The 13,471-nt window shown below is 49.4% G+C and overlaps 1 protein-coding gene across 4 annotated transcripts in view; it reads left to right on the forward strand.

The window, feature by feature from the left end:
* The window catches only part of hth (Meis homeobox homothorax), a 369,843-nt gene that overhangs the window by 87,507 nt on the left and 268,865 nt on the right, over positions 1-13,471 (forward strand). For all 4 annotated transcript variants that reach the window (XM_050180825.3, XM_072289362.1, XM_050180826.3 and 1 more), the window contains exon 6: positions 7,890-8,165. In XM_050180825.3, the coding sequence (XP_050036782.1) occupies positions 7,890-8,165 (276 nt within the window). The remainder of the gene's footprint in view (positions 1-7,889; positions 8,166-13,471) is intronic.

Consider the following 13,471-nt stretch of genomic DNA (forward strand, 5'->3'; position numbering starts at 1 on the left):
AAATTAAACTATTTAACCCGGCCGACAATCAGACAGTTATGCCCGGAACTACATGCCGCTGGGCAAGGAGATTACTTGTTTACGCCTCTTACCTTCGGCAGTGCTGCAAAGGACATGTGAGATGGGGTGTATAGTCAGTTCTGTATTTCGCGCTAAAGGCTAAGCGTTGGTATGACAAGCTGACGTCGCTGATTTACGAATGTGTTCTCTTGTTTGAGTCGTTATGGCGCAGAAAAATTCCTCCAGAGTTCCCAGATTGATGCTTTGGTTTCGTTAGAATGTCCCTTTGTTAACAGCAAACAGTTCACTAGACCCGAGCAGACGATCCCATAACCCGCGACGTTCACGGCGATCCGGCCCGACAACTTCATGGTGGCGTCGCAATCTGGTGTTACCTTCTTACTCTTTAATTGCCTTGCAAAGCCATGTCTCTCTGGGAGAGGGGGTTTTCTTGCCATTGCCACAGGTGTAACTTCGCAGTAAAGCTTAATCTTTAGTGTCGCCTTAGTGTCAGGACGAAGACAAAGTGTCTTGTTTCCGTCAGGGCGAATACAAGTCCCTCTGTGAAAACGTTGGCTCCGGAGACATCTCTTGTTCGGCCGGTAAATCACTTCAGTCTCTTCATCCTCCTGTGAACCACCGTCTTCTTTGGACTAGTGTGTGAAAGACCAGTTGGAGATGAGCTTGTCTACACAGCGAAGAAAGTAGAAAGGAACTCGTGCACAAGAAAAACAATCAATGAGAAACGATATCGTTTTCCTAATATCCGCGACTGAGTCCCCGCATCGGAAGGCCCGAACGCCCCCCACAGACGCACGGATGAGACCACGCGGACGGCACAGGGACGCTACGAAGCATTTCCACCGAGGCGGTGACTGGTGGTGGTCTTGAACGGCAGCAATGATAAGAGTGTCGAAGGCAGGTGGCGTTAAGATAAACTACTGGACCTCGTTGCGGAGACCAAAGACCCATACATCTAACCATGAGGTCCCAGTTCCTGGACCTATTCCTGTCGGCGAATACTGAGAAAAAGAAAGCAAGATTATGAAAGGAATGAGTCCGGCACTATCTTCGCTTCGTTTCGTCAATACCATGCAGCATTGCGAGTGCTCGAACGTCAGGGACGAAGCCATGCCCTGGCAATGGCTATGGCATAGGGGAGGACCATGTTCAGATTTTGACATAGAAACAGGCATTTTAAGGCGCAGGAGACCGAGACGCATACTCAAATGTTGTGTTTACCTTCTTTTGTATTATGTTTTGTCCGGCACAAAAAAAAAAAAAGAAATTCTGCGTCCACAACGAACCAACTTGCCCAGATTGACTTTGGACAGCGTCTGTGTCTCCGCTATATGTCACGAAATTTGTGCTGCGTTTATTGCGGTATTGCCACGCCGTTTTGCTCAGTGTCTTCTGCTTCGTCAGCAGAAGACGCTGAGCAGACAGCGTTGGGCAGACGACGCCTCGACGTCGTCTGGTGAAAGCCGTCGAGAACAGATGACGTGGCCACGGGCGAACACGACGCACAAGAACCAAGAGGGTCATTATGCCCGCTCTTGTGATATCCCGACGCCAACTGCAACTATATACCGGCTACATCACTGCACCGATTTGGTGTCACAGAGCATATCTGCTCGCCGCCAGACTGAGAGTGTCTCTCTTCATCCAAATGGAAAAGAAAACTGCTTCGGCGTGCGATGGCCGAATTCCGCGCTGCATGTCTGGATTGGAAGAGTACGTAGCACGGGGGGTGGGATAGAGACGCGGTGTGGTTGCGATTGCATCCTGTGGTCAAGCAGCACAAAAAAAGAAAGTAAGTTGCAGGCAACGATGGATATGGTGGATGAAAAAAAAAATTGCAGGGAGGTGAGCGCAAAGTGATGCGACGGGCGTTGATAGGGGGGTCCATTGGGAAGAGCTACGCGGTTGTATTTTTTCCGAGCCGCGCGTCCGATGAAAGGTCGAGTGTTGTAGGCCTAGTCGTCCGGGTGTCCCCTCCGTGTCGCGTCGGTGGCTTGAGAGGAAGAGGGAAAAAAATGGAAAGCGAAAGAAATCTGCTCCCAAGTGGACTGGCGATGTGGGACCGATATCTGGAGGTGAAATGGTGGGGGTCGAAGGTTATGCGAAAGTGAAAAGCCGCGCGCCGATAAAACAAGGCGAGGCGTACGCGCGCATACAAATGAGACGAGACTCGGCGTATATCCGTACGTGGAGTGCCGGCAGAGGGCATTATCGCTTCATGTGAACCGCGCGTAGCTTGATGATGTCTACCGCATACGGAGAGTTGTTCTGTCATATCAATTTTGAAACTCCGGGGCACATTTGGGTACGTTTCTCTGACGAGGAGGAGGGACGAGTGTATAGGGGGCGGAGGGGGATAGTTGACGGCCGCGCCACCTGTGAGCGACAATATGAAACTGATCGTCACCCACCGCCTGCCAAATAGTGCTTGAAATGTATGACATGACTGAGAAAAAAAAAGGCGTGCTAATTGAAATTACTATTTATTTGACTTTCTCATTTCTGTTTGTCCTAAATTTTTACGCAATCGTGTTTGGCGTAAAGTACAGGCGCTGCCACTGTTGGCGGCAACACGGGAGCCAGTGGCAGCGTTCCACGAAGCGCTACCACCGGTGCCTCGTTAAGTCTTGGCAGACGACTCGCCATAGCAGACGACTCGCCATAGCAGACGACTCGCCATAGCCGACGACTTGCCATAGCAGACGACTCGCCATAGCAGACGACTTGCCATAGCAGACGGCTCGCCATAGCAGACGGCTCGCCATAGCAGACGGCTCGCCATAGCAGACGACTCGCCATAGCAGACGACTCGCCATAGCAGACGACTCGCCATGGCAGGCGACTAGCCGACCGTTTCGCCAATCGCTTTCATTGTGCCTGCGCCGGAAAGCTTCATAAGGCGCCAGTGGTGGGGCACTCCGAGGAGCAATGCCACGGGCACCGTGTTCCCGCTAGCAGTGGCCGCGCCTGTACATGAGACCGGAATGCGGCCTAAGATGAACAGGCGTACACAGATGAAGCAAATACACAGATGACATAATGCGCGGACAGCGACACAACAGTTAAGAGAAAAAAACGGGCTTCATCACACAGGGCACAGAGAAATCCGATTGACAGCAAACGTATTAGACCACACGCGTACTCAAATACAAACTAAATGCATCAAATACAATTGATGGAAGCGCGTTGCGTTTACATCTCTTGTTCGTCCGCCGTGAATAACTTCTTCCATAATACTTATGGAGACTCGCGTTAACAAGGCGATATATTATTTAAATAAACAGAATGAAAAAGAAAACCTTACGGAAGCAGAAGTGCGGTCCTCTCTCCCACTTATCGCAGCATTGCAGTGAAGCAGACGACGCCCTTTCGATTGGACTCTACTGAGACGAAAAACAAGAAAGAAACAGAAACGTAGGGGAAAGAAAGCAAATCGAAATGAAGAATCGAAAACTACGCACTCACTCCCCAGTCTTGTCCCAGTCTTTCTTGTACGCCTAGGGTGTGTACACTTATATACGCCTCCTATATCTGGAAAGCGTCGCCAGGTACTGGTTCGCTCGCTGTCTTTCCTCTCTTTACGACGCCATCGCCGTCGCATGCGCCAGCTCCTTCCATTTTAACACCGCGGAGTCATGTCGGGCCGTCAACCCCTCGATATTTTTTTTTCTTCCTTCTCAAACCTGCCGCCTGCGTCGCCGTCTCACTTTGATTGCTCCGCTGCCCCGTTGCATAAAAGCGCGCAGCTTTGATTCGCGCTCCGTGCTCCATTTCACCAAATGCCTGCAGTGCGGAGGATGCTATGGCTCGCGTTAGCCAATCAGAAAAATAGAATCAGTATCAGAAGGATCGGAAGGGCTCCCCGCCAGCGTCCAAGTCTGGTCGCCTTCCGCTTGGCGCCGACTGAATGTGTGGGCGGGACGATTATAAACGGAAGGATTACGGAAGGATTACGGACGGATTACGGAAGGATTATTAACGTTTAATGTAGGCTGACGGGCTAGTTACTGAGTTCGTTTATAGTTTTCAGTAGACTCAGCACAAATGCGCAAAGGAGAGGAGAGGTATACACAACAAGCGCTGGACATCAACTGAAAAGTTTATTGAGCACAATTCGAAGCTATGCAGAAGTCAGTCGAACTTTGATTTTTTTTGTTTTTGTTTAGTGAGCTGATGTTGAAGTCCAGGGCATGTTGTGTCTGCCTTACCCGTGGTTTGTGCATTTGAGCCGAGTCGAGTGCATTTGAGCCGAGCCGAGGTCAGGCTATAAGCCTTAACTGCACTGCACGGTCGGACTGAGACATAGGCTCGCCGAAAACCGTAATCCTCTAGAACGTACGTGTACTGCGCTATGCTATAAGGGTGTCCCAGCTAACTTTAGTCGAGCTGTTAAACGAATAAAATTAATGATTTGAAAAACACGGTGCAAGGTAAAATTATAAGGTCTTATTGTGTTTGGGCCTCTGACGAGACTCGACTCCATAAGTGTTAAAATTGTCCTCACCGTGCTTTTTTTTCGTTGGAGCGCTCGGCTAAAGTTAGCTGGGACACCGTATATACTGTATACGTGGAGGCACGCCTGCCGGCGTTGAGTGGAGTACACCGGAATAGTAAATGAAGACCCTCCCCTCGCCCTCTTTTCCCGCCGCCGTCTCCGACCCTCTTGGCCATAATGGCCGATGAGTGCTTGCCCTGATAACGGGTGTACACCGGGGATCCTGAAGCGATGTCCCGGTATATCTGGGTGAAGACAGTGAGGGGTTTGAACGCGCTTTGCCAATCTAAAAGAAAGGCGAGGAGTACGTGTGTGTGGGGTGGCTGGAGCGGGCGAGTATATCGTCGAGTTAAATGGGTATGTTAAAGAAAGAAAACATAGAAAGACCCGTATTCATGTTATTTTTTGTCGTTTTCTTGTCATTTTTTTTTTCGCTTAATGCAGTGCTCGGACGAAAGCGTCGAAGCGGCGCTGAAGAAGGGAGTAAATGAGTTGCAAAGATAACGTTTCTGCGTGTGTGGTGTTTCGTATGATTACGGAGATCTGTTTCTTTGTTTTTGTATTTTTAAGTGTATCGGCGAAGGGGCGAGGGTCACAGTTCGTACGCCTTCTTTGAAGCGCTTTCGGCGACGTGTCGCTTTTTTTTTTATATGGAGCGCCAATGTCGGTTACTCGCTGTTGTCGTGAGGCGAGCTCTCCTGTATTCGCAAGCAAACCGTATCGTGTTCTGGCCCTCGCCTAATCGAATCGTTGCTATCACCGCCTATTTAGAACCTCCTGCCTGACTCAGTGTGCCGGATAACGCCTCTCTTTCTTTCCTCTTCCTGTATACGTGGTCTCAATCGTTTTTGCCGGGCTTGCAAATGCGGTGCATATTGACTTGCGTTTTCATTCGACGATCTCTGTTTCTTTGTTGGTTCTTTTAATTCGCTTCGTTGGTTCGGTCGAGCCGAAGTCGTCTGAGATTTTTTTTTTTTTCTTCGGTTGCGTGTCGGCAAGGAAGGCGAAAGTGGCAGCCCGTATGGAAGGATCGACTCGTAATGGGCCTCGAGTTAGGGTAGATGATAGGCGTCTATATTGCCCCCACGGCGCCGCTCTCTCTCAGGTATACCGTGCGCGCGACGGAGCTACTATAGGCTCGGGGATGAAGCTATAATGCGATCTCTCTATTGGACTGATGGAATGCCGTCTCGGAACCGTGCGGTATGCGGAAGGTGTGTTGACCCGATGGCGATAGACCACATGTAGTGCTTACCGCCGCTACGATTATCGCGCGTGGTTTTCTGACTGAGAGCTGCCTTTTGGGATGAGCTTTCACATTGATTGCTGTTAAACTGACTGCTGCGAGACTGATGCTGGTATGGCCAACTTAGTAAGTTGCTTATCTGCGAGCGCAAAGGAACACTCACATGTACGCGGAGCGAGAATTTATTTGAAGGAAGGCAGAGAGCTCGGTCTGAGCCAGCGTGTTCTAGCCTGCTACTCTGCACAGTGGGAGGGGGAACAGGGACGTAAAGGCAGAATGACGGGTGATAATGACATAGAAGAAGGCAAGTTCAGCATTATCATGGCTATCAACAAAGTTCAAAAAGTAATTAAGAAGTGCAATCCGCCTTCCAGAGCATGGCTTGAGTCACGAATCTAATTGAAACAGCGTACTACGACGAATTACCGACTAGTCCAGCTACAAGTTATATGCTATGGGCAAATTTAAGCAATTTTACGCCTTTGAATAAGCATATGTGTTCAGTTTCTGCTAGCGTTGAACGTGAGCTCATGAACGTTTGGGAAAACATTCCAGCACGTCAATACAGAAAATAGGAAGCACATTTCGGAAGCCAAGCCTTTCCTTGCTACCAGCTTTCTCGAGTTTCCACTGAGTACAGTGGTGTGCGTATTGAGGGTTTAATGAAACGGAGTACTTTCGTCAAGATTCTATTGATTCTCAATAACCTTTTGTTGAGTCTCCTCACTCAATAAATACACCATAACTCTCCTTACCTAACACATCTAAGATCCTATTTACTCGATATCTTCAACATGAGAGACTGTCTACTCAACAACTTTAGCTTGAAAGTCTACTGACTTGCTAAGTCCGTCTTGAGAGACTCATTGCTCAATAACTTCGTCCTAAAAAGAAGCTTTAGCTCGAGTACACCTATCTAAATATATGTAAAAGGAGAATTTGTTTTTCTCGGCAACCACTGCACCAAATTTGACGGGGTTTGTTGCATTTAAAAGAATAACTGAAAATCTCGTAACGTTTGGTTTTGAATTTTTGATTTAGGTCGTCAAATTTTGTTGAAAATTGGCAAAAATTGATAATTTTGAGAAAACGAAATTATCAAGTTTACAACTATAACTCAGAAATGAAAAATGATATCACAATTGTGTGAATTGCATCTAATAGTGCACCTAAAGCGGACAAAATTGATATGTTATACATGAGTCTAAAAAAAATTTAGCAATATTAACATACAGCTTTTGGAAAACCCTTGTACACAGCGTAACGAATTCAGGCAAGATATAGATTGACGTATGGAATTTGTCCGCTTTGAATGATCTGATGGATGCCGTTTGTAGAACCGCGATGTGTGTTCTTGATCCAGAGCTATTAATTTGTAAACTTCGTGCTTCTGTTCCTGTTTTTCGAACTTCCTAAAACTATTTTAGCAAAATTCAGTCCCTAAATCGAAATTCTACTTCCAACAGTCACTAGAATTTAACTTTTTCTTTCAAGTGTAACAAATTTCATTAAAATGAGTCCATCCCAGAAAGCATTACCGCGTTTTACATGTATTTGAATAGGCCGCGTCGCACTTGGGCCTGAGCTAAAGCTTCTTCTTAAGAGTCTACCCGTAGCTTCGTTTTGAAAGCCTGACTCAACAACTTCAGCTTGAAAGTGTGTTGAATCAATAACTTCATCTTGAGAGTCGTGTGACTTTATTTCTAAGAAAGAAAATTTAATACTTAAAATGAACACATGGTTCGCGTGGGAACATGCCTGCTTTTATTTGGCATGGGGTGCATACGACATTTTTGAGAAAGATAAACGTCATCTTCAGAGCCTGTTGACTCTGAATGGCTTTATACTGACAATCTATTGACTCATTGACTTCATATCGATTTTCTGTTGACCGAGTAGCTACACCCGAGATTCTATCGACTCTGTAACTTCACCTTGAGAGTCTATCGAACATAGATAGCACTAACCTGAGTGTCCATCGAAACATATATCGATCTCGTAGTGAGAGTCTCTCCGTGACTTCATCTTGACAGTCAGCTTGAGTTACTCACTGAACGATTCTCAACCAGACGAATTACAACGTCACCAACCCCACCTGTTTTTCTTTTTTGTTTCCCCTGTTTGCAGGTGCACGAGCTGTGCGACAATTTCTGCCAGCGGTACATCAGCTGCCTGAAGGGCAAGATGCCCATCGACCTGGTGATAGACGAGCGCGACAGCAAGCCCGGGGACCTGGGCGACAACAACAACAACCACAACAGCAGCGGCGGGGGCTCGGGGGGCGGAGGGGGCTCCGGAGGGGGCGGAGGGGGCGGGGGAGGCGGAAGCGCGGGGGGCCGCGGTCACCACAACCCGGACACCACGGGCCACAACAGCACCGACAGCTCCTCCACGCCGGATCAGGTCAGTCCCGCCGATGCCATGCCGCAACTGTCAGTTCCTTAAAAGTTGCCGCTTTTGACTCCCTGAAGCGTATGCGATTATATACTGCGGGCAAAACCACTCCCCACGTTGTTATATTTGTCATAGCTCGAGGTAGTTCTCCTGCCATGCCATCAACCTGTGGTATTTGCCTCCGTTTGATGGCTTTTAGCTTTTTTGTTCTTAAGAACGTATTATCGTAAGTGGCTTTCGTAAACACCTTCGCCGTCACTATTGTCTGGTACTTGTTCCTACGTAGTCGTCTAGCATAAGGAATGCTTCGTGAATACGGACCCTGATCCTAGGGAGCACCGTGCGTCCGAAGCTCTGGGATGACAAAATTTCGCACCTTACCCACAGCCTCACCAATCTCACAGTGGCCTTTTACAAACTCGGCGCTAGCCTATAGCAACGCCACCTAGAGTATGTTGCAAGAGTGTCGATAGCCGGGACTTGGTGGGGGGTTGGGAGGTTGTTACGGCCCGGCCCCCGCCCCCGCTGGATGCCGCCGCTACTTTTCGGCGGTGCAACACGTGCGTCGCTGACCTTGACGCGGCACCCTTCAAGGTCGAAGGAGCCGTCCGGTCTGGCGCAGACTCGGCTCTCTTCGCGCGCCTGAGACCCCGCGTGGGAAGGAGACCGGATTGCGGCGCCGTCTGTCTGTGTGGCTGCCGTCTGCTTCGGGTCTCCCTCGCCGCTTCTCTCTAGTTTTCGAGACTGCATCGGGCTCCTTCGCACCTACGCCGCCCGTGCCTGCTGCGTTATACCGCGATCCGTCCCCCCGAGCCCCTGAAATATACGACGCAGGCAGAACGATGAGACGTGAAGGTGGCGAATAGATGAGGACGGTCTGTCGAGGCAAACGGCTTCGACACTCGGTTGTTCCACGGCAGGGGCTACAGGCTCGCGTACTTGCTTGGTATTTAATGTTCGGCGGTTCCCCTCCGCTTCCCCCCGATGAGGCCTGCTCCGCGACTTCGTATCATAACTTGCTGTGTCGGCCGCGAGACATGGAATGCAACTGCGCATCCTGGAGCCTCCTCCTTCTCTGCAACGTGCTTTGTTGGCGGTTCAGGATATTTTACGTCTGCTCGCCGCCGCAGCAGCAGAAGCAGCCCTCGTCGAAGGCTGCAACGTTCCTTTCGTGACTGAATCTCTCCTGTGGTTTATCCACGTGACGTGGGTATCCATGCCGGATATTGTACGTCTGCTGCCCTGTGTCAGAAGGTCAGAAGAAGACATCGCCTACAACGTTCCTGTCGTGGCTGGCCGAACCTCTCCTGTGATTATCCACGCGCAATCTCTTCAGTATCCGTCACGGATATTTTACGTCTGGAGCCCCGTAGCAGAAGCAGCCATCGTCTGCAACGTTCCTTTCGTGACTGAATCCCTCCCGTGGTTTATCCACATGATGTGGGTATCCGTGTCGTATACTGTACGCATGATGCCGTTCAGTAGATGCATCCGTCGTCTGCAACGTACCTCTCGTGGCTGAATTCTCCATGTGTAGTCTCTTGGGTATCCGTCTCAAATGCTGCCCCACAGCAGAAGCAGCCGCCGTCTGCAACGTTCATCACGTGGCTGAAGTTTTAAACTGGTTTATTTATACGATGTGTTTTGTCTGGCGCGTGTTCATCGCAATAGATGCAGCGATTGAGATCTGTCTCCCGGTCTTTTGGCCGGTTAGTATTCGTGTTCTGGCTTAGAATGTTGGTTTCGTACTTGACATATTGAGTGTCGCCCTGTTTGGCGAGCGGATTTAAGGGTGCGCTTTGCAGAAGACGCTTCGTGAATTTCGAATGTGGGTAACAGCTTGCGCATTCGCTTGCCGTCAGAATTCGTCTGGGTTCCGGCGAGTGGAACGCCAAAGGCCTGGACTACAGCTTCGCAGGCGACCAGGTTGGCCACCTGATTACGAACTAGGCTGTATGCTAGCAACGCCTTTGACGGCGTGACATGGTCTCTTCATGCGTTGGCAAACGCGTTTTCTTCCTTGCTCGATCTTGTATTTCTACTCCCCAAGTATCTTCGCCAAATGTATAGGACAGCCCATTGTGCATTCCTCCGATTGCTGTCTCTAACACACATATCTTGAATAGGTGGCGCCCAAATCCGTGCCCCAGCAGCGGGCTCTTCCTTGCGTAGCAGAAACCGATCCCGGAGGCCATGTTTTTGTTGGCAGCATGTGCCGGAAGCGATCGCTATAGCGGGCAACACGTCATTCGAGCCATGTTTTGAACATTTATCTATTCGTTTAACCTCAAGTGGCGCGGTCGCACCGCATCCAATCTCGGAGACCATGGGTTGGAAATACCGCGCACGCGTCTGCAGCTTTGTGCGCGTCGCCGGCGGTGGTTGACCGACGAGGCTCCAGAGAAACTTCGGCGCAGATCGTGCAAAATGCTGGCCGCGCCCCTCTGCCAGGCACGTAACTATATCGCCGGCAGCTAGCTCACTGTGTTGCCCCCTCTTTCTCGCCGCTTTCCGTTCGCGTGTCCCTCTCATCCCGTCCCGGCACCGCTGACACGCCAACGTTCGATTTAAAGCTGACGCGTCGGCATTGTCGTCCTCGCTGCCACATCGTTGGCGTGCCGACTGCCGTGTTGGCTTTTTCTACGAATGTAGTGGCGGATCTTCTTGCAGTCTCTCTCTCTCTCTTTCTCGAAAGCGTTCATTCCACCGGGTCTGCACACTCTGGTCTCACCTCTGCCGAGCATCTCATTTTGTCTTTCTCACGTTCAAAGGGCAAACATTTTGTTTCTTTTGATACGTTCCTTGCTCGTTGCGCTCAAATTATGGCCGACAGAGCTGTATACTGTGGGTCCGGAATCGAGCTTTGTAGTAGGTGTCGCTCAAGGCAGGTTCGAGGTTACGCTTGCAAGATGTTGTCTGAGGTGGTTTTGTCTAACCGTCTTCCTCCTCTCCTTTGTGTTGCACTTTATATGTCGCGCTAGCTTCTGCGCCTTCGGGACGCGACATCCATTGTTGGGCCCACGTCCGGGATGAGTTTAATTGAAGCGTTAACAGTGGTTTGAAGCTGCGCGTGCTGGTAAACTAGTGGCGTCGTCTGCTGCTGTGTGTATTCCTTTCTGCGTGCGGTTGTGACGTTAGGTAAACGTAGAGGCACTAGTGAAATGTTCCCGAAAATTTACGTTGGGGTGCCTCCGACCATTGTTCTCCCACGTTTTGTCAAACCGATCACGATGCTACGTATCGGGATTTAATGGTTTTAATCGCCAAAATTTCGAGCAGGTTAGGTTAGGGTTAAGGTGAGGTTAGGGTTAGGTTAGCCGAGCATGGCGCCGGCCGTCGCCGATGTTCTCAGATGTTGGTGGTCACCGGATGACGTCACGCAGGAGGTCGGTCGGTGTTCGCGCGTGTCGGAACTAGTCCGCCGATTTCATTGTTCAACCCCTTTCTTTCTTTCTTTTGTGTGTGTGTGTGTGTGTGTGTGACTTCGAATATTCTTTAAGCATCCACGAACTTATAATGCACCGCCAGATCACGTGCATTTGCCCTCTTTCGTCGTATATATATATATATATATATATATATATATATATATATATATATATATATATATATATATATATGCAAAATCGCGTCTTCTCGTCCAATTCGAGACCTATACATAGGAGACGGGTCGTCAAATCCGGCAGCCTCCATAACGGGTTACATGCATGGGAATAGCTGCGTACAGGTAGGTTCAAATCGTGGCTGTACACGGCTCAATTCCCTCCCCCCCTCCAGCGCCTAGAGTCGTCACACCCATCGCACACCTTGCTCGCCGCGCATCACCGCGCCCTATATCCTCGGTATACCGCGATTACCATCAAACTCGCATTTCTCGATAGGTGTGTACACGGGGGGTTGAGGGCTCTGCGTCGTGGTGTATGAGCACGTTGCTTCGTCGTCCACGTTTTGCGACGTTACATAGTGCACACTGCTTCATTCTTGCCCAAGGCCCATAGCTTATATACACACACACACACACACACACACACACACACACACACACACACACACACACACACACACACACACACACACACGCACACGCACACGCACACACACACACACACACACACGTTTCTGCCTATCTGGCAGAAACCGTCATGTATACGCTCCCATTCCAATTTGTAAGTTTCTTGCTGTGCAAATCTTTCATTTTTTCTCTCTTTCTTTCCCTGTTATAGCTGTCTCCTTGTCGACATGTCCCTGTGTGGCCCGGCTTCTCTAAATTTAACTAGCTTTTGTTTTGTTTTCTTCTTCTGTTTCTCATCTGTCGTGGTCGTGTGGCAGCCGTGCGTCCCGGTTTTTCTGGCGATTTCGAGGTCATGCGCATTCCCTCTCGGATGATGAGTAGTTTTACGGGCTCCAAAGGCTTCTCGGCGCGTCGTCTTGCTTGCGCGCGCCGCCTAGGGGCACAGGTGTGTAGCGATGACCGTTCGAAAAAAAAAAAAACAAGCGCCATTTAAAGCTGTGCGGCTGCCTGGCCTGAGGCGGCGTAGAATATTCAATGCGCGCGGTTCGTTTTGAGGAGAAAAAAAACCCTACGCCAGCTTCAACAAGAGGAGTGGTTAAAATAACAGTGGAAACAGCAGTAGTAGTAGTAGTAGTAGTAGTAGTAGTAGTAGCGGTAGTGCTGGTAACTTAGCGTAGTGAAAACTGTAGTTGGTAGTAGTAATAGTAGTGCTGGTAGTTAATGTAGTAAAAAAAGCAGAGTTAGTACTAATAGTAATACAAGCGGTGATGGCGTATATAGCGGAAACAGCAGAAGTTTCTTTATAGAAGTGAAAGTGAGGGATTTTGTCAGCCTTTAACGCTTATGGCTACTCCTGTTCAGACTACAGTAATTTTTTTTTGATAGCATGAAAAAATTCGTAAGAAACGTCACAGTACTTAGTAGTAGTAGTAGTAGTCAGTAAACAATCAAAGGCTGCCTACGGCTGCTCGACGACAGCGGTGGCACGATGGCACAACGAACAACGTATGTTGAGCGGCAGGACTACGGCACGAGGGCTCAAACAACCGTGGTCCCGGAGTGTAGCTCCTGAGGGGACTCGCGGAGCTTTCTTTTTTTCCTTTTCTGCCGGCGACGGCTTCGTCTGGTCCGTGAACCGCTGTTAAAAGCAAAATGACGACAGAGAATGCTCGCTTACTATAATCGCAAAAAAGTTCCGCTTCTTTTGACCCGATGTTACGCCGTTGATAAACATGATCCCGATACCTGCCGCATTTGGACATCACACGAATCGGGGCGGACGAGTTACCCGTAACACTTGACG

Source organism: Dermacentor andersoni, chromosome 7 (assembly GCF_023375885.2).
Source record: "Dermacentor andersoni chromosome 7, qqDerAnde1_hic_scaffold, whole genome shotgun sequence".
Taxonomy (NCBI): domain Eukaryota; kingdom Metazoa; phylum Arthropoda; class Arachnida; order Ixodida; family Ixodidae; genus Dermacentor; species Dermacentor andersoni.